The 25821-nt window shown below is 42.5% G+C and overlaps 1 protein-coding gene across 2 annotated transcripts in view; it reads left to right on the top strand.

Annotated features, from left to right (window-relative positions):
- The window catches only part of NCEH1 (neutral cholesterol ester hydrolase 1), a 32664-nt gene extending 14409 nt beyond the window's left edge, over window positions 1–18255 (top strand). Inside the window, exons 1-4 of one of the 2 annotated variants that reach the window (XM_087725240.1) lie at window positions 1784–2138; window positions 2536–2605; window positions 13700–13871; window positions 17339–18255. In XM_087725240.1, the coding sequence (XP_087581366.1) occupies window positions 2568–2605; window positions 13700–13871; window positions 17339–17956 (828 nt within the window). In that variant the 5' untranslated portion in view covers window positions 1784–2138; window positions 2536–2567 and the 3' untranslated portion in view covers window positions 17957–18255. Of the gene's footprint in view, window positions 1–1783; window positions 2139–2535; window positions 2606–13699; window positions 13872–17338 lie in introns of those variants that run through there. The other variant, XM_087725239.1, reaches the window with a different exon arrangement.
- The last annotated feature ends 7566 nt before the right edge of the window (window positions 18256–25821 follow it).

Raw genomic sequence — 25821 nt, forward strand, 5'->3', positions numbered from 1 at the left:
GACTGCGGCAAGTTATTATGGGCTGTGTGTTGTTTTTCTTGTTATTCCCCAGCTTGCGATCACTAACTCTGCAGGTAGACCTGACTTAGCAATAGTAATTGGGATTGGAATATCTGTCACTAAGCATTGCTCTTGTAAAGCATGATGTCACAGGGCCACACCGCTTAGCAACCACAATCCAGACGGTTCCCATTGCTGTTGCTAAGTGAGATTATGGTTTGTTAAGCAAAGAAACCCTCACAGTTTCCTGCCAGCTTCGACAAGCATAGCAAGTGGGGAAGCCAGCATGGAAGATCACAGATATCAATAGCATTTAGACTTATATACCTCTTCAGAGTGCTTTAAAGCCCTCTCTAAGTGGTTTACAGAGTCAGCATATTTCCCCCAACAATCTGGGTCCTCATTTTACCCACCTCAGAAGGATGGAAGGCTGAGTCAACCTTGAGCCTGGTGAGATTCGATCTGCCAAATTGCAGTCAACCGGCAGTCAGCAGAAGTAATCTGCAATACTGCATTCTATCCAATGTGCCACCATGGTGCATGGTGATCATGTGACTCTTAGATACTTCAACCCTCTTAAAGTGCAAGGTGATTACCAAATGCCCAAATGATGAGATTATGACCACAGGAGTACTTGCCAGCTGGATTTTTGATCACTAGTCGTAAGAACGATTCTGGTCACAAGAACTACTCATTCAGCGGCATTGTAGCTTTGAGTTCTGAATGGTTGCCTTAACCAAAAACTACTTCTAGATGAGGGATTCCCTGGTGATCTCAGAGCTCGCTTGTTTTCTTGCAGATGTTTCATTACCCAAACTAGTTAACATCATCCTGGCACTAATGTTACCTAGTTTGGTAATAAACGTTTGCAAGAATACAAGCAAGCATCGGAGAGCACCAGAGAGTCCTCATGTCAACCCTGAGCTTCAAATAATCCCCTTTATTAGTACTACTTGTACAGTACAAATTTGCCAGACTTAAGAGTTTGAACACAGAAGGTGCTATGGAACACAGAGGCATAGTGATGTAGCACCTACCGTATTTTTCAGAGTATAAGACACACTTCTCTCAAAAAGAGGGTGAAAATCTGGGTGCATCTTATACACTGAATACAGCATTTTTGGCCTCCCAAAACCCCACCCCTTTTGCAAAAATAACCATGCATAGCCTTTAGGAGGCTTCCAAAGTGCTGCTGGGGGTTGGGGAGGGCAAAAATGAATGGAAAATGGGCTGTTTTTTGCTCGTTTCCCCCCCCCCAGCCCCCAGGAGCACTCTACTAGCCTCCTAAAGTCTATGCATGCCCTTTTTTTGGACAAAAACCAGGACCGTTGTTGCAAAAAACCCAGACCATTTTTGCAAGGTCTGCAGAGTGCAAAAACTTTCTTTTAAAATTTGCCTCTTCAAAATCTTGGTGCGTCTTATATCCGGTGCATCTTATACTCCTAAAAATACGGTACTTTCAGGTTTTTAAAGAAGCTGCGTCTTTTCTCCCAAGAACACGTGGCTACTTCCCGATCCCTAGAAAAGATGTAGCTGCTTTAAAGTGAGCCCACCTGTACCATCTGAAGCATCTTTCTGGTCTTGAATCTCTAATCCTAATGGCAATCCATTTTTCCCTCAATTGGGTTGCTGAAAATAACGTGTGGAGGAAACCCAAAGACAGATTGTGAAATGAAAAGACTTATATTACCACTTGATCTTTTGACCTTTTTTGTTTATTACTAGCTGATAACCCGGCGTTACCCAGGTATTTATTTATCCCAATCCTATATTAGACAGGACTGGTGATGTCAAGTGGCAATGTAATTGCGGAATGGGCTGTCCTCCTTCCTTCCATTAACGTCACTGCAATTCCTGAAAAGGCGATGGCATGAGCAACTTCTCCCCGAGTCCTGATTTTGGTGACAATTAAATTAGTTAAAAATGTTTTCCCTGTGCCCCCAGAAGTGTAATTTCTAATGTTGGATTTTCCCCCTTACCAGAGGGAGCCCCCTTGTGGAGTACTGTGAAGCATTACCATGGCAACCACTGTGCTGTACAGTAGAAGCCATTTAAGGCACAACAGGCTTTATCTTAACAGAACATTCCCTGGAGTGGTGTTAGGGATATCTTATCCCCATAGCATTTGTTTCCAGAGAGTAAGTCATCTGTGTACTTATGTTTGGTTGAAATTGCTCAAAGAGTTCAGAGTTATGCGCGCGCACACACACACACACACACTTCTCCCCTACAAGGTGACTCTGGACTCTGTTTTCCAGAATTCTGTGGCCAGTTACCATAAAGTCCTAATTGGGTTTTGATTTTGGGATTTCCCTTTTTTCTTAATTGTTCAGGATATCCCCCCCCCTTTTTTTCATTTGGCAATCTTGGGATTCTCAAAAGTCCAACAGAAATGTTTTTATGCATCAATAATGTCATTTGCAGACTATGTAGTTTTGCAAATATTATAAATAAAAAATATCTTTCCTCTGGACATTCTACAACTGTATTGTCAGCATTAGCTTCTCTCTCATCCTGGGCTGTCTCTCCCTGCAGAAGGAGGCTACTATAATCATCTCTGTGAGATTATGGCCGAATCTCTGGATGCTGTTGTGCTCTCAATTGAGTAAGTATGTTGTAATCAATAATTAAGAAACTGGTATGGACTGGGTTTTATTGTCTTTTTACTGTTTGGCAAGATTTGAGAAGAGGAAAGGAAAAAAAATTAAATTGCTACAGAGTAGAACTTAGAATATGGAGAACGAAGGATAAGATTCTGGAACTGTTCTGACCTAGGCTTCCCCAAAAAGCAGGAGGCAGAGTCCTGGTCCCAACAAAACCCCTTTTAGTAAATGAATGTGAATTCCTCTCATTCACATTCACATTCAAAGGTGAATTTATGATCACAGACCTTATCGAGCTTGGAAAGCTGCAGTGGTGGGATTCAGCCAGTCCGCACCTATTCGGGAGAACCGGTTGGTAACTTTCTAAGCAGTTCGGAGAACCTGTTGTTGGAAGAAATCTCATTTTGTTTTTTTCCACTTTACAGGGCTAATCCTATAAGGCAGGCAGGAAGGAAACATTCTGGTGTTGTTTCTAACCTAATCTTTATTGCCCTGCTTACAGAAACTGCCTCTCTGGTTAACCCTTATTACATTGTAACAGCTAAGGTGAAGCACCCATCAACGTGAGTGATGTTGAGTTGGCCCATCCAGTCACATGACCACCAAGTCCCACCTACCCTGCTGGTCATTAGGGCAGAGAACCGGTTGTTAAATTATTTGAATCCCACCACTGGAAAGCTGCCATGTAAATATTTCCCAAACGCAGTGCTGTGCAAGGAAAGACTGGGCACAGAGTCTGCGATTCACGGACACTCCTGAAACAAATGAACGAACAAAGAAACAAATTGTTTCCCACAAAAGCCACTCCCCTTTTATTTCCTATGGGAGGGGCCATTCACCGTCCACCTGTGGCTTTACTCCCAAGTCGACCCTGATTTCTTAGCTGCCCTTTTCTTCAGGCAGCTCTGTGCATGGACACATTGGGAACAGGCTCTAGATTTTCCTCTGCCTCACTGCTCTCTACCTCTGAAGGCAGCTGAGAACTGCCAGATGGCCTTGGCCCCATCTCTGCCTCTAATGCAGAACCCTCGTCCGAGCCTTCCCCAGCCTCCAGGATTGGCCCATGTTCCTTCCCAACCTCCTCACTGTCCAACTCTGCTGCCAGCTCCGCTGGCGTGCCACAACTGGAACGATGCATACCATTCAGCTGAACTCAGTTCCATACACCGATCATGATAGCATTCTTGGCGAGAGTAAACAAATGGTTCACCTTCATTCGTCACAAACGGTGCCATCCATATTCATAGCTGTACTAAAAACAAGCTCTGATTTTAGCATTCAATACTGTATCATCCTAGGCTAAATCTTCGGTCATTAAATTACTTGAACTATAATGTGATGTGTTTGGTTTTCGTCTTATCTTCTGAAGTCTTACCTTCAGCTTTAGATTCTTTTGGCCTCTAGTTGGCCAGTTAGGTAATTTGATGTAAACGTCCATCTTTGCTTGCATCTCAAATAGCAATAGCAATAGCAGTTAGACTTATATACCGCTTCATAGGGCTTTCAGCCCTCTCTAAGCGGTTTTACAGAGTCAGCATATTGCCCCCAACAACAATCCGGGTCCTCATTTTACCCACCTCGGAAGGATGGAAGGCTGAGTCAACCTTGAGCCGGTGAGATTTGAACAGCCGAACTGCAGTCAGCTGAAGTAGCCTACAGTGCTGCATTTAACCACTGCGCCACCTCGGCTCTTACTGGCAAAATCCCAGTCTACTTTCTAGCCTTGGACAAGCAATTTGACTAAGGAAAGTCTCATTGCTCAGAAGCCATTACTCTTTCTGCCAAAAGGCATCCTAAAGGTGGTTTTCAAAAGACAACTTGAACAAGTATGTTGCAAGTACCATATTTTTCAGAGTATAAGATGCACCTTAGTTTTTGGAGAGGAAAATAGGGGAAAAAAATTCTGCCCACCAGGTTATCTGGTTAGAGTCCTTAGTCTGGTCAGCTTCAGCACATTAGTTTGCTGGTTTTGAGCACGCACATGTGCTTTTTATCACCTCATTGGGGATTTTTTAAAGAGCTTTTAAAGCACAGCTGATTGTCGGAGAGAGAAGCAATGAGAAAAGCAGGCAAAGCATGGAAGAAGTGAGATCATTTCACTCATTATGCCTCATAAGGGCTGAAAAAAAGCTTTGAAAAAGCTACATTCGGAGTATAAGACACACCAAATCTTCAGCCTTTTTTGGAGGGGAGTGTGTCTTATACTCTGAAAAATACGGTATGTTGTTATTTTATTTATTTTTATTTATTATAATTTGTGAAACAAACGAAAACAGTCATAATGTAACAATTCAATAACAGGGACGATAGGCACATTAGTGCACTTAGGCACGCCCCCTTTACTGACCTTTTAAGTATGACGTAAAGTGCACGGAAATCCATTTGCGACTAAAACTGTGAAAATTTGTAGCTGAGACAATTGAATCTGACAACTGAATTTCCAATCAGCCTAGGATAATTAGAACAGAATAACAGAGTTTGAAGGTACCTTGAAGGTCTTCTAGTCCAACTCCCTGCCCAGGTAGGAAACCCTACACCACTTCAGACATATGGTTAGTCAACATCTTCTTAAAAACTTCCAATGTTGGAGTATTCACAACTTCTGGAAGCAAGTTGTTCCATTGATTACCGTAATTGTTCTAACTGTCAGGAAATTTCTCCATAGTGCTAAGTTGCTTCTCTTCTTGATTAGTTTCCACCCATTGCTTCTTGCCCTACCCTCAGGTGCTTTGGAGAATAGTTTCACTCCCTCTTGTTCGTGGCAGCCCCTGAGATATTGGAACACTGCTATCATGTCTCCCCTAGTCCTTCTTTTCATTAAACTAGACATACCCAGTTCCTGCAACCATTCCTCATATGTTTTAGCCTCAATCCCCTAAATTCCCCTAATTCTTTACCATGTGTCTATTCTCCCACATTTACAACAGCATAACATAGGCAGGCCTTTCTCCTAGCCGAGACTCTGTTGATGGAGTTTCAGAAACCTATTTTTAAATTTTATTTTAAAAGGGGGAGAGAGAAAGAAAAAATAAAGAGTTGTCAAAATGCACCTATTGCATGAAAAAGTTTGCAGAATGATAGATGATAAAATTAGAAGTAAATATAAAAACACCCTTTATCTTTATATATCAAATTAGAACAAATATAAAGAAACGTCATCACAGCTTAATGCCTTAATCCTTTTAAGTATTATTAAAAACCAGATTAAAGGTTAGCTAAGGTAATTATGCAACAGAAATAAACAGCCATAATTAAAGAGCCTAGGAAGCATATTTTAGAGTGTCGGAAGAAATGTCCTTCTGGGTTCGGCTCCAAGTGGGGAAAAAGACACTGTAGACATGGAGGCTGCTTGGAAAGATGGTTTTAATGGTGGACAGGACCACATGGGTTGAGCCCTGAACAGAAAAGGTAATCACATGCTTCAATGTTGATGGAGAAAAGAGAAGGAAGGATTGAGATGCTGAGTCCCTGGTTTTATGTCCTCTCTGGCCTTTGATCTTGAGCTTGCATTCTGATTGGTTGTCAGACTCCCATGGGGCCATGCAACTCTCTAGGCTGCGTTTTGAATCCAGGTTTGGTTGAATTCTCAGATGCCATGTGGCGAGTTGTGTAAAGGGCCAATATTATCATGCCTTAATCCCATCACTCTGGAGCTGAAGGGGAGAATTCTTTATTATGTAAAGGGACTAGCTCAGGCTTTAATGGCTCATTGACAAAGGGGGATGGGCAGGAAGCTGCAGGCAGCTATTCTGTCTTTTAAAACATGTTTCTTCCTTTTCACATCCAGAGAAATATTCTGCCTTTTCAATATTTCCTAGGATATTTCATTTTTTTCTGGGAGAAGGCTGGGTGATAACTTCCTACAATGGGGAACCCCAATCTTGGACATAGCAGCAAGCCATGTGCAAAATTATAATCCATAAGTGCAGGCTGAATTGAATTTACTGTAACCTCAGCCTTGTTTTATATTTAATTATTTTTGACACTGATACATATTCCCATAGTTTAAAACCAAATTATGATTTTGTGTGTTTGCGCAAATCTAGCCTGTGTGTACATGCTTGTTTAAAGTATGATTGATTCCCTAATTAATATTTTTCATATAGATATTTCTTCTTTTTCTTCCTATTCCATTTCGTATGAATATTTTTTATTTCCATTTTCATAACACACACATGTATACTGTACATAGCCCGTATCATATAGTATTAAATAATAAATTACATCAATTCCTCTTGTCAACAATGCCCAGAAAAATAAAAACCCATTATAGCTCTTCTGCTCTCCATACACCTCTTTCTTCTACCACCCTCCAACTTTCTATCTTTCCTCCATCATCCTTTCCTACTCTACTTCCCCTCCCTTTCTTTTGCTCCTCTCTCTACAATCCACTCCTCCTTATCCTTCTCATCTTCACCCCTTCCCCTCTCTCCTATCCTTCTCTTCCCATCTTTCTTCTCCCTTCTGTTTCCCACTCCTCCTCTCATTGGTGTATTTCCGCTACATATCAATATGCTTAACATATCCTAGTTTTAAAGAAAAAATAGTAATAATAATAGTAATGAAAATATAAGAAAAAAAACAGTATACATGTGGGGTCAAATTACATTGAAATCTAACACGTCTCATCAAACCTGATATATATCCCTCCCCCCTCACTCTCCCCCACAACCCCCCACAACCTTCCCCCCCCTGACTTCCCAGAACCCGTACACGGTATAGATTTTTAACAAACACAGTCTAAAATATATTGGATAAAAGAATAAGAAATTGATAACATCTTTACATTGAACTTAGCTCCTCCTTGCTAAACTAACTTTAGACAATTTAAATCATTCCTAATCTTAAGGATAAGCTATCTGGAATTTCTTAGTCCCGTATTTATTTTGTATATAATCAATCCATTTTTTCCAGTCTCGTTTATATCTCTCATTTGAGTGGTCCTTAAGATATGCAGATATTTTAGCCATCTCAGCTAAATTTGTGACTTTCAATGTCCATTTTTGAATTGTCGGCAAGTCTTCCTTCTTCCAGTATTGCGCCACCAACAGTCTTGCTGCCGTTATTAAATGCAAAATCAAGTTAATCTCTTCCGCTGTACAGTCAGTAATTATACCTAACAAAAATAACTGAGGAGTAAACTTAATCCTTTTTTTAAGAACATTTTGCATAATCCACCGTATTTTTATCCAAAATGCCTTAACCCTTTGGCAAGTCCATCATATATGGAAATATGTAGCATCGAGAGAACCACATCTCCAGCATTTGGGTTGTAAATTCGGATACGTAGAAGCCATCTTTTTAGGATCTAAATGCCATCTATAGAACATCTTGTAAAAATTTTCTCTCAGGTTTTGGGCCTGTGTAAATTTTACATTTCTTACCCAGATTCTTTCCCATGTATTCAACATTATTGGTTCTTCAATATTTTGAGCCCACTTTATCATACAATCTTTAACTAGTTCCATTTCGGAATCCATCTGTACTAATACATTGTATATCCTCTTTATATGCATTAAACTTTGATCTCTTATTTGTTTAACTAAATTGTCCTCGAGTTGCATGAAACCAATTTCTTGATCTGTTTTCCACCTGGCCTGTAGCTGTCCATACTGGAACCATGTTTGAATTACCTTTTCCTCTTTTAATACGTCTAAAGATTTTAGTTGTAATACACCCCTTTCTAGGGTAAGAAGCTGTCTGTAAGTGATTATATCCTGTTTTTGTGCTATGTTAATATTTTCTATTGCGTGTCTAGGAATTGCCCACATGGGTATCTTGTCATTTAATTTGTACTGCTATTTTTTCCAAACCCGCAGTAAAGCATTCCTTAAAATATGACTTTTAAAGTTTTTGTCCACATTTTTGTTGTATAACAGGTAAGCATGCCAAGCATATACCAAATAATATCCCTCGATATTAAGTATCCTATCATTAGTTAAGTCAATCCAATCACTAATTACAGATAATGCTACTGCAGCATAATATAATTTTAGGTTGGGTAATTTCAAACCTCCCCTCTCACGTACATCTTGCATTATTTTTAGCTTTACTCTCGGCTTCTTTCCTGCCCATACAAATTTATTAATATCCTTCTATTCCATTTCCAACGCTCAGAAGGTACACTGACACAGTCTAGTAAAACTGGTTACCAAATCAATCATTTTCCAGATTTGCACAATAGAGTGGTGCAAAGACCATGGATTTCTCCCAACGTGTTAAATCATAACTAATGGAAGCCGAGCCTGCTTCACAAATAGATAAATTTGCTAGGTCTTTAAAGCCACCTTGTGCAACCTAGATCTAATAAGAGTTAAGGGAGATGTGCCTCTTTTTCCTCTGTTCAGAGAATCATTCCAAGTAGTGACAAAACATCAACAGCCAAGTATAAATGTCGTACGTGTTCATCGCCTTGAAAACAAGCTCCACAAGGACAAACACTTGCCAGTTTTGGTCCCCTAAGAATCTTTCGCACACATTCAGTTGCGTCATTATCTTACCACACTTGTTTTTCAAATTCGTATGAGTTTTCCTAATCCAACTGCAATTGTATCTTTCCCCTTGAACTCCAGAGATTTCAAAACCTCAGCAAGATCTCTTAACTAGGACCTTCCCTGAATTCAAAGCTAAGATGCTTTGAGCTATTCAGGCTGCAGGAGCTGCTGCTATCAAGCCCAGGCTCACGTTGCTTGTGTTTCAAAAGGTGGTTGAACCCATACTGAATTCTAGCTGTAGGTGGAAAGCAAAGTCCTATGTTTGCATGAGAGAGGAGTGACCCATTCTGGTTACTAGTGTAGGAAGTTAGCATCCACCCCTCTCCTAGAAGAATGAGATATTCTAGGAAATATTAAAAAGGTAGAATATTATATTTCCCTGGATGAGAAATGGAGAAACATGTTTTTTTAAGGTAGGAAGCAGACTCTTAATTGCCCCCACCCTCCTCAATAGCCCACAGCAGGTGTCAGCACTGAAGAGATAAAGAGATAGCTAGGTCTATCCATAGGCAAATGCCCTCACCCAAGATCCAACAAAGGTAGGATTAGCCCTCTACCCCTCTAGCAACAGAACTCACCACAAGGCACCTGGGGAGATTACATCACCCAACAAGATTCAACCAAACTTGGGACTCAAGACACTACAAAGTTACCCCTGAATGGCCCCATGGGAGCCTGACAACCAATCAGAATACATTTCTTACACAGGAACAGGGAGCTCCAAGGCTCCCAAGAGAGGGTATAAATCTCTCTCTCTCTCACCCATGTGCTTTTTTTGCCCAGGACTTCAAACCATGTGGTCCAGTGGTGGGTTGCAAATATTTTTACTACTAGTTTGGTTGCACTCCTGAGCGTGCTTGCACTTGTAAGCAATGCTTCTACGCATGAACAGAGGTCTCCGGGTGGGCGGGCAGGGCCTCCCACCGCCGCTACTTCCAGTTCAGCCGAACAGGGAGCCACCCACCACTGATATGGTCCTGTCCACCATTAAAACCATCTTTCCAAGCAGTTTCAATGTTTCCAGTGTCCTTCTCCCCATTTGGAACTGAACCCAGAAGGACATTTCTTCTAACACTAGAAAGCTGTTTTTTCTTTAACTGGAACAACCGCTGTTTCTGGGCTAGATTTTTTTTTAATGGGATTGTTTTCCTCCCATCTAAAAAACCATAGAATAGTTTCAATTGAAGAAGTAATATGGCATTAACAATTTTGTCCATCTTCTCCTCTTCTCAAATGTTAATAAAGGATGGATAGATGTGTCCTTTCCCAGCACCGGGTTGCATTTCCCCTTGGATATTGGATGGCTATGAGGCCCTCCAGGGCATTTAAAGAGGACCTGATTGTAAATGTCGGATTGATAGAGGCCAAGAACAAGTGACTTCCATTTCCTTAAAATATTTAGCAATCTATGACTCCTAAAACTGTAGACCCAACCTTCGGAATAAAATTACCAAGGGTCATCAATATTAAACTATTACTGAAATAGGGGGTGCTATATCTGCTTAATTGAAAGGTTGGATTTTGTTTTTGTTGCTGTTAAATAAAATTAAAGTCTTGTGTCTTCTGCTGGATAGGGCAGGAGCTGGCTAAGACGAGCCGTTTCTTACAACAATAGCCCGTTTCTATAAATGAATTAATCTAAAATTAGAAACGCAGATGCCTTTCTCGGTTCCCTCCGCTGAAAACAAGCATTTCATCCTTGTCTAACTCAGGGCAGCCGGCGTCCTCTAGTGGCTTAATATTTCAACCGCAAATACTAGAAACGAAATTTAGCCTTTCTCAACTCTTTCCCTTATCAACAGAACAAATTATGATTTGCACTGCTTCTCACATTGCAAACCCATGATGTAATTTGTTTAGTTTTGGCTTAATGGAACAGGTGAATCCTGTTGCAGCTTTCAAATCATTACAAATCACCATTTGTAAGCTAGCCATGGTGATTTATTTAACAAACCATGATTAAATGAAGTATAGTGTATTGTGATACATGAACTCGGCTTTTGAGTGCTACCAGAAGTAAATATGTACCTGTTTTAGGTATCCTCTAGCATATTTTACATGGGGTAATTTTAAAGTGGTATAGTTCCACCATGAATTATTCATTATATTTCTACTTAGGCTTAGTTTACATATTATATAGCCTTACCCTTTTGATATTCTTTTATTATTCTGGCTTTTGGTACCTATTGGAGCAGTCCTGACTATATTTGACTGGCTTCCTATGTCCACCCAATCATAGTATATTATTTCCTATTCATTTGCACTCCATTGTTCTATGCTGGTTTTGGGCCACAATACTCAGGTTTAAAGTAAATGTGCTACATTGTGTGGCTTGCACACCCAGGAGGCATTCTTCAGAATTTGGTTTGCAGTGAGAGTTTTTCTTTTTATAACCCATTGTTCTTCTGCCATTGGTGCTGATGAACATTTTGTCTTCCTATAAGACAGTGTCATTGATTTTGGATAACAAGCTTCCATAGATGGCTTGGGGCTAACACAAACTGCATAACATATGGACCAAGCAAATGGGAGCTTTTCCTGAGCCAGCACTGATGCAATTCTTCCTAGCCAAGAATCTTTAGAAGTTGTCAGACTATTAATTTCAGCCATCCCTAGCCACATGGCCAATAACCAGAAATAAGGACAGTTGTATCCCAACGGTCTCATAGATGGGAGAGGCTGTGGCCAATCCTAGCTCTTCCCTATTTAATAATCAACTCAATGAGATACAGGTTGATAGATGGAAGAGTATAATTCAAAATTAGCTAAACTTAGTTAAATCCAGTGATAATAGGTATAGTTAAATAAAAATTGATAATGATAGTAATGTATACAATGTTGAGCTGTTATGATGAGTAATAATTGGATATGAGAAGGGAAGGTTAGAAATATTTTTGGACTATATATAAAGATTATTAATAATAATAAAACAAAATTAGACACAATTAAGTTTTAACTAATGGGGGAAAATGTTATGATATAGGATATAGTTAAATAAAGAAAGGATAATGATAATAAATTATATACATGGAGGATTAGAAAATTTTGGTATTAAATATTATGGATGTTTAGCTAAAACAAGATATGAGGATTTAATGTTAATGGAGGATTTTATAAATAAGTAAATGAATAAGTAAATGAAATGCCAGCATGTGGTTATGTATTAAATCTTGGTATATTTTAGGATGAAGGACGTTTAAATAACTATAAAAGTTATTTAAAGTCAAATAAAAGTGGAGGCATGATGATGGTAATATAATAAATATTTGAGTTGATATTTGAATTAATATGAATTATATTTGATGACGGTGGAAGAGATGCATGAAAGTCTTTTGTAACCAACTGATACACTTTATACAGTATGTAAAGAAGGAGGATTTGTATGTTTGTTTTGGAAAAAAAATTACAAAAAAATAATAATCAACTCAATGTCTTTAGAGATTCTCAAGTCATCCAGGTTGTCCCAAAGGTTCTTTTTTCAGGAGGCAACTGTACCTTGTTTTTTTTTCTTTTGAAGACTTTTCGCTTCTCATCCAAGAAGCTTCTTCAGCTCTGACAGGATAGTGGGGAATGGAAGGATTTATATTCCTTGCAGACAGCTGATAAAACAAGGTAGTCCAGTTGTCTCCTGAAAAAGCACCCTTGGGAATCAACTCAATGAAAAGCTATTTTCACAAGAGTAGAAGTAGATTTTAAGGACAATCTTGGAAACTTTTAAGCTATGTAGACCTCAGCTCCCAGCATCCCCCCCCCCCCCCCCAGCCAGCATGTATGTTGAAGTTACCAAGCTTCAAAAACATTGCTCTAAGACAGTGGTTCCCAAACTTGGCAACTTTAAGACTTGTGGACTTCAACTCCCAGAATTGCTGGCTGGAGAATTCTGGGAGTTGAAGTCCACAAGTCTTAAAGTTGCCAAGTTTGGGAACCACTGCTCTAAAATAACAATCATTTTATTTTTCTATGAATTTTGGGCAGTAAAATCAGCAACTCGCGAAATGGATCACAAGCGGGACATCCTTTTTTCCTGTGTACCTTCATACTGCAAAATATTGCTGTTATTAACCCAATCTCCCCATCACACTAAGGGACGTGATGGCTCAGTGGCTAAGATGCTGAGCTTGTCGATCAGAAAGGTTGGCAGTTCGGCGGTTCGAATCCCTAGTGCCGCATAATGGAGTGAGCTCCCATTACTTGTCCCAGCTTCTAGCAACCTAGCAGTTCGAAAGCACGTACAAATGCAAATAGAAAAAATAGGAACCACCTTTGGTAGGAAGGTAACAGCCTTCAGCATTTAGTCATTGCGGCCACATGACCACGGAAACATCTTCGGATAGTGCTGGCTCTTCGGCTTTGAAATGGAGATGAGCACCACCCCCTAGAGTCGGGAACGACTAACACATATGTGCGAGGGGAACCCTAACCTTACCCCATGACACTCTTCTTTCTAACTGTATCCCAACCATTCCCAACCATATTTTCTTTCTCCGTTGCTCATAACCACATTCCGTAATTTGCCATTTTGACTGCCATTTTTTCAGTTTGGCAATTCATCATGACCTATAAAACCTGGCTTGTCATAACACAAAACCCTTTTCTTTGCAGTTACAGGTTAGTGCCAGATTTCCACTTCCCGGCACAGTTTGATGATATCCTCCGGGCCACCAAACATTTCCTGCTGCCAGATGTCCTAGCTCAATATTCTGTGGATCCCACCAGAATTGCAGTTTCCGGTGATAGCGCAGGAGGCAACCTGGCTGCTGCCTTGTGCCAAGAGGTAAGAAATGACCCAGACACAGATCCATCCTCAATTGTGCAGAAGGTACCAGGATTGGGACTAAGTGAGGACACATTCACTTCTTATGGGATGGTTTTAGTGGTCAATTCTTGTTTGCTCCCATGGAAATGGAGAAAGAGACAATTTCTGAAAAGCCAGGATAGAGGAAGGATGGATGGGTGGGTGGAGTAGTAACTGTGAGAAGGATCTTGGAGTCCTAGTGGACAACCATTTAAACATGAGCCATCAGTGTGCAGCAGCTGCCAAAAAAGCCAACACAGTTCTAGGCTGCAGTGGTTAAATGCAGCACTGCAGGCTACTTCAGCTGACTGCAGTTCTGCAGTTCGGCTGTTCAAATCTCACCGGCTCAGGGTTGACTCAGCCAAAATACTGCATCCAGTTTTGGTCACCACAATGTTAAAAAAGATGTTGAGATTCTAGAAAGAGTGCAGAGAAGAGCAACAAAGATGATTAGGGGACTGGAGGCTAAAACATATACAAAATGGTGGGTGGAACTGGGTATGTCTAGTTTGCTCCAACACTGGATGTTTTTAAGAAGGTGTTGGATATCCATTTGTCTGAAGTGGTGTAGGGTTTCCTGCCTAAGCAGGGGGTTGGACTAGAAGACCTCCAAGGTCCCTTCCAACTCTGTAATTCTATTCTATTCTATTCTCTGGGTTCTTTCCATCTCTATTATTCATGCACCCTATCCAAAACAATAACCTTTCAGAAGTATTGGACTACAAATTCTCTTTTCCAGCCCGTTCTGACTGTTTGCTAACCTGAGGTAAGCTGTACAACACATTTAGATTACAAAAAGCTTCCAGTTAATAATTCCCCATCCAATCAGACACCTTAGCTCCTTGGTCTACGCTTCCCACTAATCTGTAGTGTGATCTCTTTGTTTTTGGTTAGTATATTATGTAAAACCCACCTAATCAAGTGAGATTTATTCAGTGAAAGAAAATACATGCTGCCAGACTAAGCCTCTTTTTTGCAATACAGGAGGGTGTGGGGAAAAGCCCACATATTGAGTTTAGGATAGAAGCGGTGTTTTAATCACATACTGCAGGCTCCTTACAGATTCAATAATAAGCGGAGAAATTACTTTGATTTATAGTGTTCAAAATGGAATGTTACTGTGTGACAAAAGTTATTTCGCTTCCGTGTGCCTCTAATTGATATAACCAAACTAAGTGGCAATCATTTGAATTCCAGTGGACTTCTTCATACGCTGCTCCTGCTCCTTTCATAATGTTAGACCTGTTCCCAGGCACTGAGTACCTAATCAGGCATAACAATTATCCTTATGGGTTGAAGGGATAGGCTGCCCTAGCAGTTTATTTTTGAGACTAACTGAGATAAATAATACAGGACTACTTAACTGCAATCCCCTCCATTTTTTTTTCTTTGACATGATGACTTTAGGTTTGCTTAAATTATGAAATATTGTAAACACATGTAATTATGTTATTATTTAATTATCTATTAAATGATATGCCATTCAAGAAAAGTAATGCCTTCTTTGATCTTAAGGTTGGCCAATTTGTGATCTGTCGAATCAGTTTTGGAATAGACTGCTGAATCACAGAATAACAGGGTTGGAAGGGACCTTGGAGGTCTTCTAGTCCAATCTCCTCAAGCAAGAGACCCTATACTAGGGGTGCCAAACTGGCGGCCCACGGGCCAGATGCATCACGTCCAGGCCACGCCCACCCCAGCTTTGCAAATGGGAAAATCGTTGTGAAACGTCACGTGACAGTAACGCAACACTGCTAGTTTGACACCAATGCCCTGTACCAGCGATGGTGAAACTTTTTTGGCTTGCATGCCATAAGTGGGGAGGTCGCAGGGGGGTCGTGCATGGGTGTGCCGCACCCATAATGCAATGTGCGACCTCCCTCAGTGTGCATGCGCGCATGACAGGCGCTTCCCCCTTTTTTGCATGCTTTTTTCGTCCTCCCCAGGCTCCAGAGGCTTTATAGGAGCCTGGGGAGGATGAAAACTGACTCCCCCTCCCCCCTCCCCCCCTGAGGCCCTCCGGGGGCTTCAGGAGCTTCCCTGAAACCTCCGGAGTGCAAAAAACCGGCCCTATGGACAAACCGGAAGTTCAGGAACAGACTTCCAGTTTGCTCATAGGGCTGGTTTAAGCCCTCCGGAGCCTTCAGGGGCGTTCAGGAGGCTTCCCTGAAGGCTCCGGAGGACGAAAAATGACCATACGAGCAAACCGGAAGTCACTTTGCTCGTGGGGTCGTTTTTAGTCCTCCGGAGCCTTCAGGGAAGCCTCCTGAAGGTCCCTGAAGGCACTGGAGGTCTTAAACCGGCCCTACAAACAAACCGGAAGTTCATTCCTGAACTTCTGGTTTGCCCATAGGGCCTATTTTTTTGCACTCCGGAGGTTTCAGGGAAGCTCCTGAAGCCTCTGGAGGGCCTCCGGGGAGGCGTGGAGGGCTGTTTTCGTCCTCCCCAGGCTCCTATAAAGCCTGAGGAGGGCGAAAAATGGCTTTAAAAAGGCTGAACTCAGCTGGTTAGCGCGCGCTGGCCAGTTAATAGGACAACACCTTGCGTGCCCTGACAAATGGCTCCGTGTGTCACCTGTGGCATGGGTGCCATAGGTTCGCCATCCCGGCACTATACCATTTGGGACAAATGGCTGTGTCCAATATCTTCTTAAATATCTGCAGTGATGCAGCACGCATAAATTCTGAAGGAGACATTTCACCAATTAATTGTTCTCCCTGACAAGGAATTTCTCCAGTGACCTCAAGCTCTTTGAGAAGAGACATGATAGAGAATAAGAAACAAACTTTCTTGTTGTGTCTCTATGTTGTACACATGGGTTGAATCCATTCACTCATATAGAATGTGATAGATTAACAGAATTGGAAGAGACATTGACGGTCTTCTAGTCCAACCCCTTGCTTAGGCAGGAAACCCTACACCACTTCAGACATATGGTTAGTCAACATCTTCTTACAAACTTCCAGTGTTGGAGCATCCACAACTTCTGGAGGGAAGCTGTTCCACTGATTAATTGTTCTCACTGTCAGGAAATTTCTCCTCAGTTCTAAGTTGCTTCTCTCCTTGATTAGTTTCCATCCATTGCTTCTTGTTCTACCCTCAGGTGCCTTGGAGAATAGTTTGACTCCCTCTTCTTTGTGGCAGCCCCTGAGATGTTGGAACACTGCTATCATGTCTCTTCTTTTCATCAAACTAGACATACCCAGTTCCTGGACAGTTCTCCATATGTTTTAGTTTCTAATCATCTTTGTTGCTCTTCTCTGCACTCTTTCTGGAGTCTCAACATCTTTTTTTACATCATGGCATGCTGTTACAATGTAGCATGTTGAGTTTCTGGATTTCCCAAGAAACCTTGAAGAAAACAAATTATGGGTCATTGTATTAAAGATCTGTAGGCATGGATTGTTTGACTGAATCACTGCCTGTTTTCTGTCTTCTTTCTACAGATAAGTCAAGAGGAGAACATAACCAGTAGATTTAAACTTCAGGCCCTAATCTATCCCGTCCTTCAACCTTTTGATTTTAACACTCCTTCATACCAACAGAACAAACTCAGCCCAATCCTAACACCTTCAGTGATGGTGGCGTTCTGGATAGAGTATTTCAATGGAAGTTATGATTTTGTCCAGTCCATGTTGATGAACAATCACACTTCCCTAGAGGTGAGCGAGGCCAATTCCTTCAGAGACCGACTAGACTGGACTTTCCTTCTGCCTTCAAGATTCAGGAAGAATTACAAACTAATAACTCATACCACAGGGAAACCTGAAATCATTCAGAATATTCCTGCCCTCTTAGATGCCCGTGCAAGTCCGCTTCTGGCTGAAAAAGAGCTATTACGCCTGCAGCCCAAAACCTATATTATGACTTGTGAGATTGATATTCTCAGAGATGATGGTCTCATGTATGCCAAGCGGCTAGAGAAAGCTGGCGTGGAGGTCACCATTGACCACTTCGAAGACTGTTTTCATGGCTGCATGCTCTTCACCGTTTGGCCACTTAATTTTTCTGCCGGATTTCACACCAGAGACAGCTATCTCAAGTGGCTGGACGAAAACTTGTAACCAGAGAAAGACCATTCTCGAGAAAAACAATTCATTTGCCACTCATTTGAAGACATCGCTTAGAGGACATCCAGTACAGGATAGCATGCTTCCCCCGTACATCTTCTGTGACACATAATTTATGGAGAAAAGTCTTGTGCAATCTCCAGTTCCAATTCTAAATGTATTTGCAAGGAAATAAACCTAGTCTTAATGGAGGTAGTAGAAAAAGGTGGCTAAATAATCCATACCACTACACACCACAAGACAAAAATGATATCGGTGAATATAGTTTTATATAAAACTTTATTCAAGCAGAACAGCCAGTCCTAATCTTGATTTTATTATGCTGGTATTCTACATACAAGAAGTTTTTCTTCTCTCTATGAGTATTCATGAGGAATGGGGAAAAGTTGCCACCTGTATGACATCATTCCCCCTTGAGTTGTAAGCCGCCCTGAGTCCCCCCCAGGGAAAAGGGCGGCATATAAATAAACTTTCATAACTCATTACACACTTTTATCAGACAATAGAATGCCAATGGATCCATCCAAATGCCAAAGTTATATTTCAGTGCAAATGTCACTGCTTCACACACACACACACACACCAAAAATGTAGGGAAGATGGAGCAATAGCACTTAGAGTTATGTACTGCTTCACAGTTCTCGCCAAGCGGTTTACAGAGTCAGCATATTTCCCCCAACAATTTGGGTCCTCATTTTACCCACCTTGGAAGAATGGAAGGATGAGTCAGCCTTGAGCCTGGTGAGATTTAAATTGCCAAATTGCAGGTAGTCAGCAGAAGTAACCTGCAGTACTGCACTCTAACCACTGCACCACATAGCTCATTGTTAGAGGATATGTTTTGAGTGCAGAAGGAACCCAATCAATTCCATCTCTAGAAGTGTGCAAAATAGTCCATTTTTAGTAATAAAAACTCACTGGAAGTGTTCTGTTATTGCCTTATCCATCCTGTTGGAAGTGGTTCAGTTGTGTTTTTTTTTAATATTCTTTTGTGGCTGGATCTTTTGTGACCTTGGAACATTTCTTGTATCTTTTAATTCCCAGCATCTCTGGGGAAACAAAAGGCCTGTAATTTTAAAAACGTACTATTCGTTCTCTCATTTAGGTGGCTTCTAAAGGGGACTAGACAGATTCCCAGAGAACAGCAATGTCTGGGGTAATTAATAGCTTAGTCGATGCAATGGAGTCTCTACCAACCAGATTCATAGGAACAACATTGAGATTAGAGGCTGTCATAATCTGTGGGCTTGCTAAAGCTTCTAATGGGCCACTATGAATTGAATACTACTACATGGGTGTGCTGCTCCACTCCCATCCCAACACACAGCCCAACAGTTCAAAAACCCCAACAGTTGCTCAGAAACAGTGCTGGGTTGCAGAAGGTACGCCCCGGTACAGGCGTACCGGAGCCAGCCCGAAGCACCGGATACCGTTCCGGTGCAGTGCTCCGGAGAGCCCACCAGCCCGCCCGAGCTCCTTACCTGTGTTTTGAAGCTTCTGCGCTGCCACACACGTGCACGGCGCATACAGCACCTGCGGGATGCTCCGTGGAGCAGCTGGAGCATTGTGGAGGTGCTAAGACGCATGCGCGCACTGTACCGGTTGGTACGGGATTTGAAACCCACCACTGCTCAGAAAGTACCCCCATTGAACAGATTCCAAGCGCAACATGGCAAGAGTCAGTAAGTAACAGCCCACCAGGCACACACAAAGTCCAGGAAATCAACCATAGTTCAAACAGGTCAGGATACACAAGGCACAGAACTTGGCAGATTGCTCCAGCAACACTCAAATCTTCAGGTTGGGATTAAGTAGGCAACGCCGGTGCATGAGAGGCGAGGTTGCCTCATGAGTAGTCTAGCTGACCAGCATTCTGCCTGTGTCCTCTCTGCTCTACCTGTTCTTGGATCAGGAGGAAGTGTGGATTCCTCTACCTCCTCATTGCTAAATGGGCAGCAGCTGCTCCTGTTTCTTGCCTAGAGCCTCCTGGCCAGCTTGATGCAGCTGCGGCTGGCCTCACTCAGGCTAAGCCTGTCACTCCTGCATCAGCCCAACTGAGGTTGCTCTATGAGGCCAGCACTCTCAGCCCCAATCCTGACCAATAATTGGCTCCATGCTTTCCTCTGCAAACTCAAACTCCTACTCCTACTCTGAACTTGCATCTGGAGAGAGGTCTAGGGGAGGATCCATGACAATGATCTTAGGCAGGATTCAAGTGTCAAGAGAGCTGAGGTGGCGCAGTGGTTAGAGTGCAGTACTGCAGGCCACTTCAGCTAACTGCTATCCGCAGTTCAGCGGTTCAAATCTCACCAGCTCAAGGTTGACTCAGCCTTCCATCCTTCCGAGGTGGGTGAAATGAGGACCCAGACTGGGGGGGGGGGGCAATATGCTGACTCTGTAAACCGCTTAGAGAGGGCAGAAAGCCCTATGAAGTGGTATAAAAGTCTAACTACTATCGCTATTGCTATTCATGTCAGCATTGGCAACACTAAACTAAGTGGGCCAAGGCCGAAGCAAATTTATGGGGCCTCCTAAACCACAATGTAGTTTGTTTAGTTTTGGTTGAGTGTTTTGTGTGAATCCAGCCAACGGTAGCTTATTCATCAACTGCAGCCAAGCAATGACCTAGCACAGTGGTTCCCAAATTTGGCAACTTTAAGACTTGTGGACTTCAACTCCCAGAATTCTCCAGCCAGTAGAGCTTCAACTCCCAGAGAATTCTGGGAGTTGAAGTCCACAAGTCTTAAAGTTGCCAAGTTTGGGAACCTCTGACCTAGCATGATAGGAGAGCCCATTCATTATGTTACACGCCTGTAGCAATAGATGGCATCATATATGCAAAATAGCACGGGTCACTAAGTCTTCTTGCTGCTCTCTAAGCATGAACCTAGCAGTTCGAAAGCATGTAAAAATGCAAGTAGAAAAATAGGGATCACCCTTGGTGGGAAGGTAACAGCATTCCGTGTGCCTTTGCATTGAGTCATGCTGGCCACATGGCCATAGAGACATCTTTGGACAGTGCTGGCTCTTTGGCTTTGAAACAGGGATGAGCAGGGGTGGGTTGCTGCCAGTGTTATTTGCTGGTTCGCAACCCGTGCGCATGTGTGCACTTCACACACGTGCGCTGTTCACTGTAAATTGTTCTGCATGCATGTGCAGAACAATTTACAGTGAACTGTGCACGCGCAGTCACTAAAATCCAAAATGGTGGCGGCCAAGCGGCAATGAGGGAACCAGTTCGTGGGCGTGGCAGGCCTGGGTCGCTGCCGGTTCTGCAACCCCAGGCCTGAATTCCACTACCATTTCGAACCAGCAACAACCCACCTCTGGAGATGAGCACCGCTCCCCTAGAGTCGGGAACGACTAGCACATATGTGCGAGGGAAACCTTTGCCTTTAAGCATGACCTCACTCAAAGTCATTGAGATCACATGAGATTCGGAAGCCTCGTGAGAGCTGGGTAATTTTAAAACTTTGATTTGGGGATGGGGGGGGGTCAAAGACTTAGAACTGATGATTGTCTTGGTTCTTGTCCGTACTGTATTATCAATCCTTGTGCTAACATATTCTGCTGTATCCGATTTCTAAATAATGTTAACTGTTTCAACACTTGCTTTGCCTGCATGCAAATTTGTACCTATCAAACACTGGATTCCAAACCTTTTTAGAGATGACACACACATTTGGAGTTCAGAGGGGGATTTAAGTGTGTGTGAAAAACAATTAATAGCAACAGCGCTTGCTTATGGGAGAAACCGTTGCCAAATTGGCTTGATGCTTCTGTCACTAGTCCAGAAGTTCTCTCCTTAGCACCTTTTCCAGTAAGCGCCAGCCACTTATAAATAGATGGATTCTCAAACTTTGGCAGAAACATCACTCAAGAGCAGATGGATTTCTAACCACTAGCAGCAATTTGAAGTAAGTCACTAGCAAGGGTTGGTGCCAGATCAGTAGGTTTGAGGCAGGAATGTGGTCTAGGCCAGGGGTACTAGAGTTCATATCCTACAGAGGCTTGGAGACCTCTGATGGGGCGATGGCATCCAGAATGGACCACAACACTGTAGATGGTTCTGCGGGTTTTCCATCATTGATGGCATTAAGGGTCTGGAAGACCGATGGATGGCCAGTAGCTGTTCAACTCTGATGGGACAGGAGTGAGGCCTGGGTACATGTTTCTCCAGTGCCCTGAGAGTACCGCTGACTGGAGAATTCCGGGAGTTGAAATTCATACATCTTAAAGTTGCCAAGGTTAAGAAACACTAATCTGTTTTTTTTTAAGTCTCAGTGATGCCAGGGAACTGGACTGAGCCAAGAAAGGTCTTTGCAAGGAACATGTTGAGGACTCTAGAGATCAATGCCCTGAGTGAAATGGGCTGTGTTTTGATTGTCTGCAAATCATTTTTTTTAATGTCAACACTAATGCAAGTAGTTTGCTCCTTATAGGATTTGGCAGCCTCACTATTAGCAGCAATTGTGCATGCCATACCTATTGATCCAAGAACTGTCTTTGGTCTCTGTAGGTTTTTCAAACCTTTGTGTTGCTGTACAAATATATTGGGTGTTCTTCTCAGTCCCATGCAATGGTGGGTTCCAGATCCCATTGCAACCGGTACAGTGCAACGGGGCCCGGAGTCCCTCACATGCATGCATGCAAATGTCCTTACCTCCACGCCAGCACTGCGACGCTCCAGCTGCTCAGCAAAATGTTGTGCAGGCGCTGTATGCTCCATGCACGTGTGCGGAAGCACCAAAGAGCTCAAATACAGGTAAGGAGCTCGGGCGTGCAGATGGGTCCTCTGGAGCACCATACCAGAATGGTACGCGGTGCTCCCGGCAGGCACCAGTACGCCCGTACTGCCTGCAACCCACCACTGGTCCCATGTAATAAGGGCTTTCGAGCAATCATATCCATAGTCATATCTTGGTCCATCACTTTTTTTTAGGCAACCAGTGATTGGTTCTTCGGTTGAACAATCTAGGCTTGCTTATTCAGAAGAAATCAGGATTCATACCAATGTAAGGGCTAGCCAATGGCCAACCAGATCAGTGGTGTGATTCAAAAAATTTCACTACTGGTTCTGTGTTCATGGCTTGGTGGGCATGACTTGGCTTGGCTTGGTGGGCATGGCAGGGGAAGGATATTGTAAAATCTCCATTCCCTCCCCACTCCAGGGGAAGGTTACTGCAAAATCCTCATTTCCTCCCGATCAGCTGGGACTCAGCAGGCAGAGAATAGAGGGGGGCGTGGCCAGCCAGAGATGGTATTTACCGGTTCTCCGAACTACTCAAAATTTCCACTACCGGTTCTCCAGAACCGGTCAGAACCTGCTAAATACCACCTCTGAACCAGATATTATCTAAACAACTAGTCTTGGGGCAAAATATAAATTACATTAATCCCTTCCCCCCCCCCCCAAAAAAAGGAGAGGTGAGGAACAAAGTATTACCTGATGAAACCAGAGAGTGGTCCCTAACTTAATTTCCAAATAGAAATCATGTTATATGCATGAATATGGAATCCCTTGCTTGGGATGAGGCCTATATTACAGATTTGTGCTTGCTATGTCTCCTACCCATTGCCTTATGATATTTCTACTTTGGCCTAAGTCAGTAACCTTTTGGTTTCTAGTACAAATAGTTCTTGACTTAAGACTACATATTTAGTGACTGCTTGAAATTACAATGGTGCTGGGGGAAAAATGACCTACCGGTACTTTGATCAGAATTCAAGTCTTGGCAACTGGCACATATTTACAATGACTATAGCCGAGATTATGTGATCACCATCTGTGACCTTCCTGACACGCAAATCAGCAGCAGAAGCCAGGTTCACTTAAAAACCATGTGATTCACTTAACAACCACATTACTTGCTGGTGGAAGTTCCATCAGTCCTAATTGTAGCTGTAAGTGAAGGACTACGTGAAATGGGACAGAACGAATTAGATGTATAGTTTATAGTCTGCCTGTTTATACTTGACAATGTCTCCTCTTCTGTGCAGTCTATAGGCATCCTGTATGGGAATAAGAAATGCTGGTTGGTTGGTTCTTGGTGCTCTGAATTTGGTTGTTTGCTTACAGATGTTTCATTACCCAAACTAGGTAACGGCATCAGTGCTAGTGAGGAGTGGGGTTTTCTCCCAGTTTACATTCTAGTGGCTTGCCCTGTCAAAGTTGGTGGCAATAGTCTTAAAGCAGGGGTGGGCTGTTGGGGATTCAGGCGATCCTCTAGCTAGGATTCTGCCATTTGCCAAACCCCCAAATGCCACCACTGGCTGGCCATGCCCACCACGCCCCTCCTACCCCACTCTACCTCTCCCAGGAGTCTCCACGTGACCCATTCATCATGCCAGGTAAGTGCTGGGTCTGTGCACAGGCTCAGGGAAAGCCTCCGGAGCCTGGGGAAAGTGAAAAACAGGCCTACTGGTAGTTCCAGAAGTCCGGAAACAGGCCTGTTTTCAGCCTTCGGAGGGCCTCCTGTTTCCGCCCTCCCTAAGGCTCGAATAAAACCTCCAAAGCCTGGAGAGGGAGAAAAATGCCCTCCTGCCAACTAGGCCATGCCCACCATGACCATGCCCACCCATCAACGGGGAAGCAAACCTGTTGCTGCACTTTTTGAAGCCCACCCCTCTCTTAAAGCTTCTTTGATTGGGCTGTTTACTGCAGCTTTGGCAGTTCCTTGTATTTCGAAATATATATCTGTTACAAAGCTCTTCCTTTCTTTTGCCAGTAGGTGGCATAGTTGGAGACAACTGCTGACTCCATAAAGCTGTTTTTCTGTAAGCTAGGAAGCTCTTCAGTGCGAAGTCTTCAATCCTAAAATTAAAATGTTTGTTTAGGAAATTCAGAGTTGACCACATCTTCAATCTGCTTGTTTTTCACAAGAAACAATCTTTAAGAGAGTTCAAGGCAAACTGATAACTGGTGGAAATAAACATTTCAGATTGGAAATTATGTTTACAATGCTTCCTTTCTCAGCCATAAAATGTATCCCTGTCCAGCTTTGACACATGATACCAGTGATATTAGAAAAACAGTGGAACTTTATCTCCTTATGCTCCATTTTCTTGATCTCAGTTACTTCCCTGCATCATCCCAAACGACTGTTAGGAAAATAGTCACGAAATGTTATTAAATGCATTTGGTGCTTTAACTTGTGTAGTGCCAAAGTTTCCTCCTATAATTTTTCAACTGTTTCTCCTTCATTTGAAGCAACTTCTTTCCATTATTTTTCAAGGGAAATACAAACAAACAAACAAACATACATACATACATACATACATACATACATACATACATACATACATACATACATACATACATCAGCAAACTTCTCTTGGGTGTGACATGCAACATTTGCCTTTACCTCTTTGTGAAGTAAACCTGTTTCCCTGAAAATAAGACCTCCCTGGATGATAAGTCCAATTGGGCTTTTGATCACATGTGCTAAAATAAGCCCTCCCCTGAAAATAAGCCCTCCCCAAAAATATTGCAACACAGCAGCAGCCATGAGGTGACCACACTCGCTGCCTCCTGCATCTCAAAAATAAGACTTCCCCAAAAATAAGGCCAAGTGCTTATTTGGGGGGTTAAAAGAAAATAAGACCCTGTCTTATTTTCGGGGAAACACGATATTGTGAAGCTCCACTCTTTATCAATGTTTTCTGCTCGTATCTGCAGTTGTCCAAAGTTCTCACATTTCAAGCCAATATCATGAGAAACTCTTCTGATGGATCACAGACTGAGGCCATGGGGGAAGAAAAGGGAAGAACGTTGGAGGCCTGTCAGCCACATAACCACAACTTATGCCACGTTGCAATTGTGTACTAAGTTTGAAAACAAGAAATGATCCCCTTCTCTG

The sequence above is a fragment of the Thamnophis sirtalis genome, unplaced genomic scaffold (assembly GCF_051295495.1).
Source record: "Thamnophis sirtalis isolate CommonGarterSnake01/CBP01778 unplaced genomic scaffold, rThaSir2_p1.2 scaffold_11, whole genome shotgun sequence".
NCBI classification, from domain to species: domain Eukaryota; kingdom Metazoa; phylum Chordata; class Lepidosauria; order Squamata; family Natricidae; genus Thamnophis; species Thamnophis sirtalis.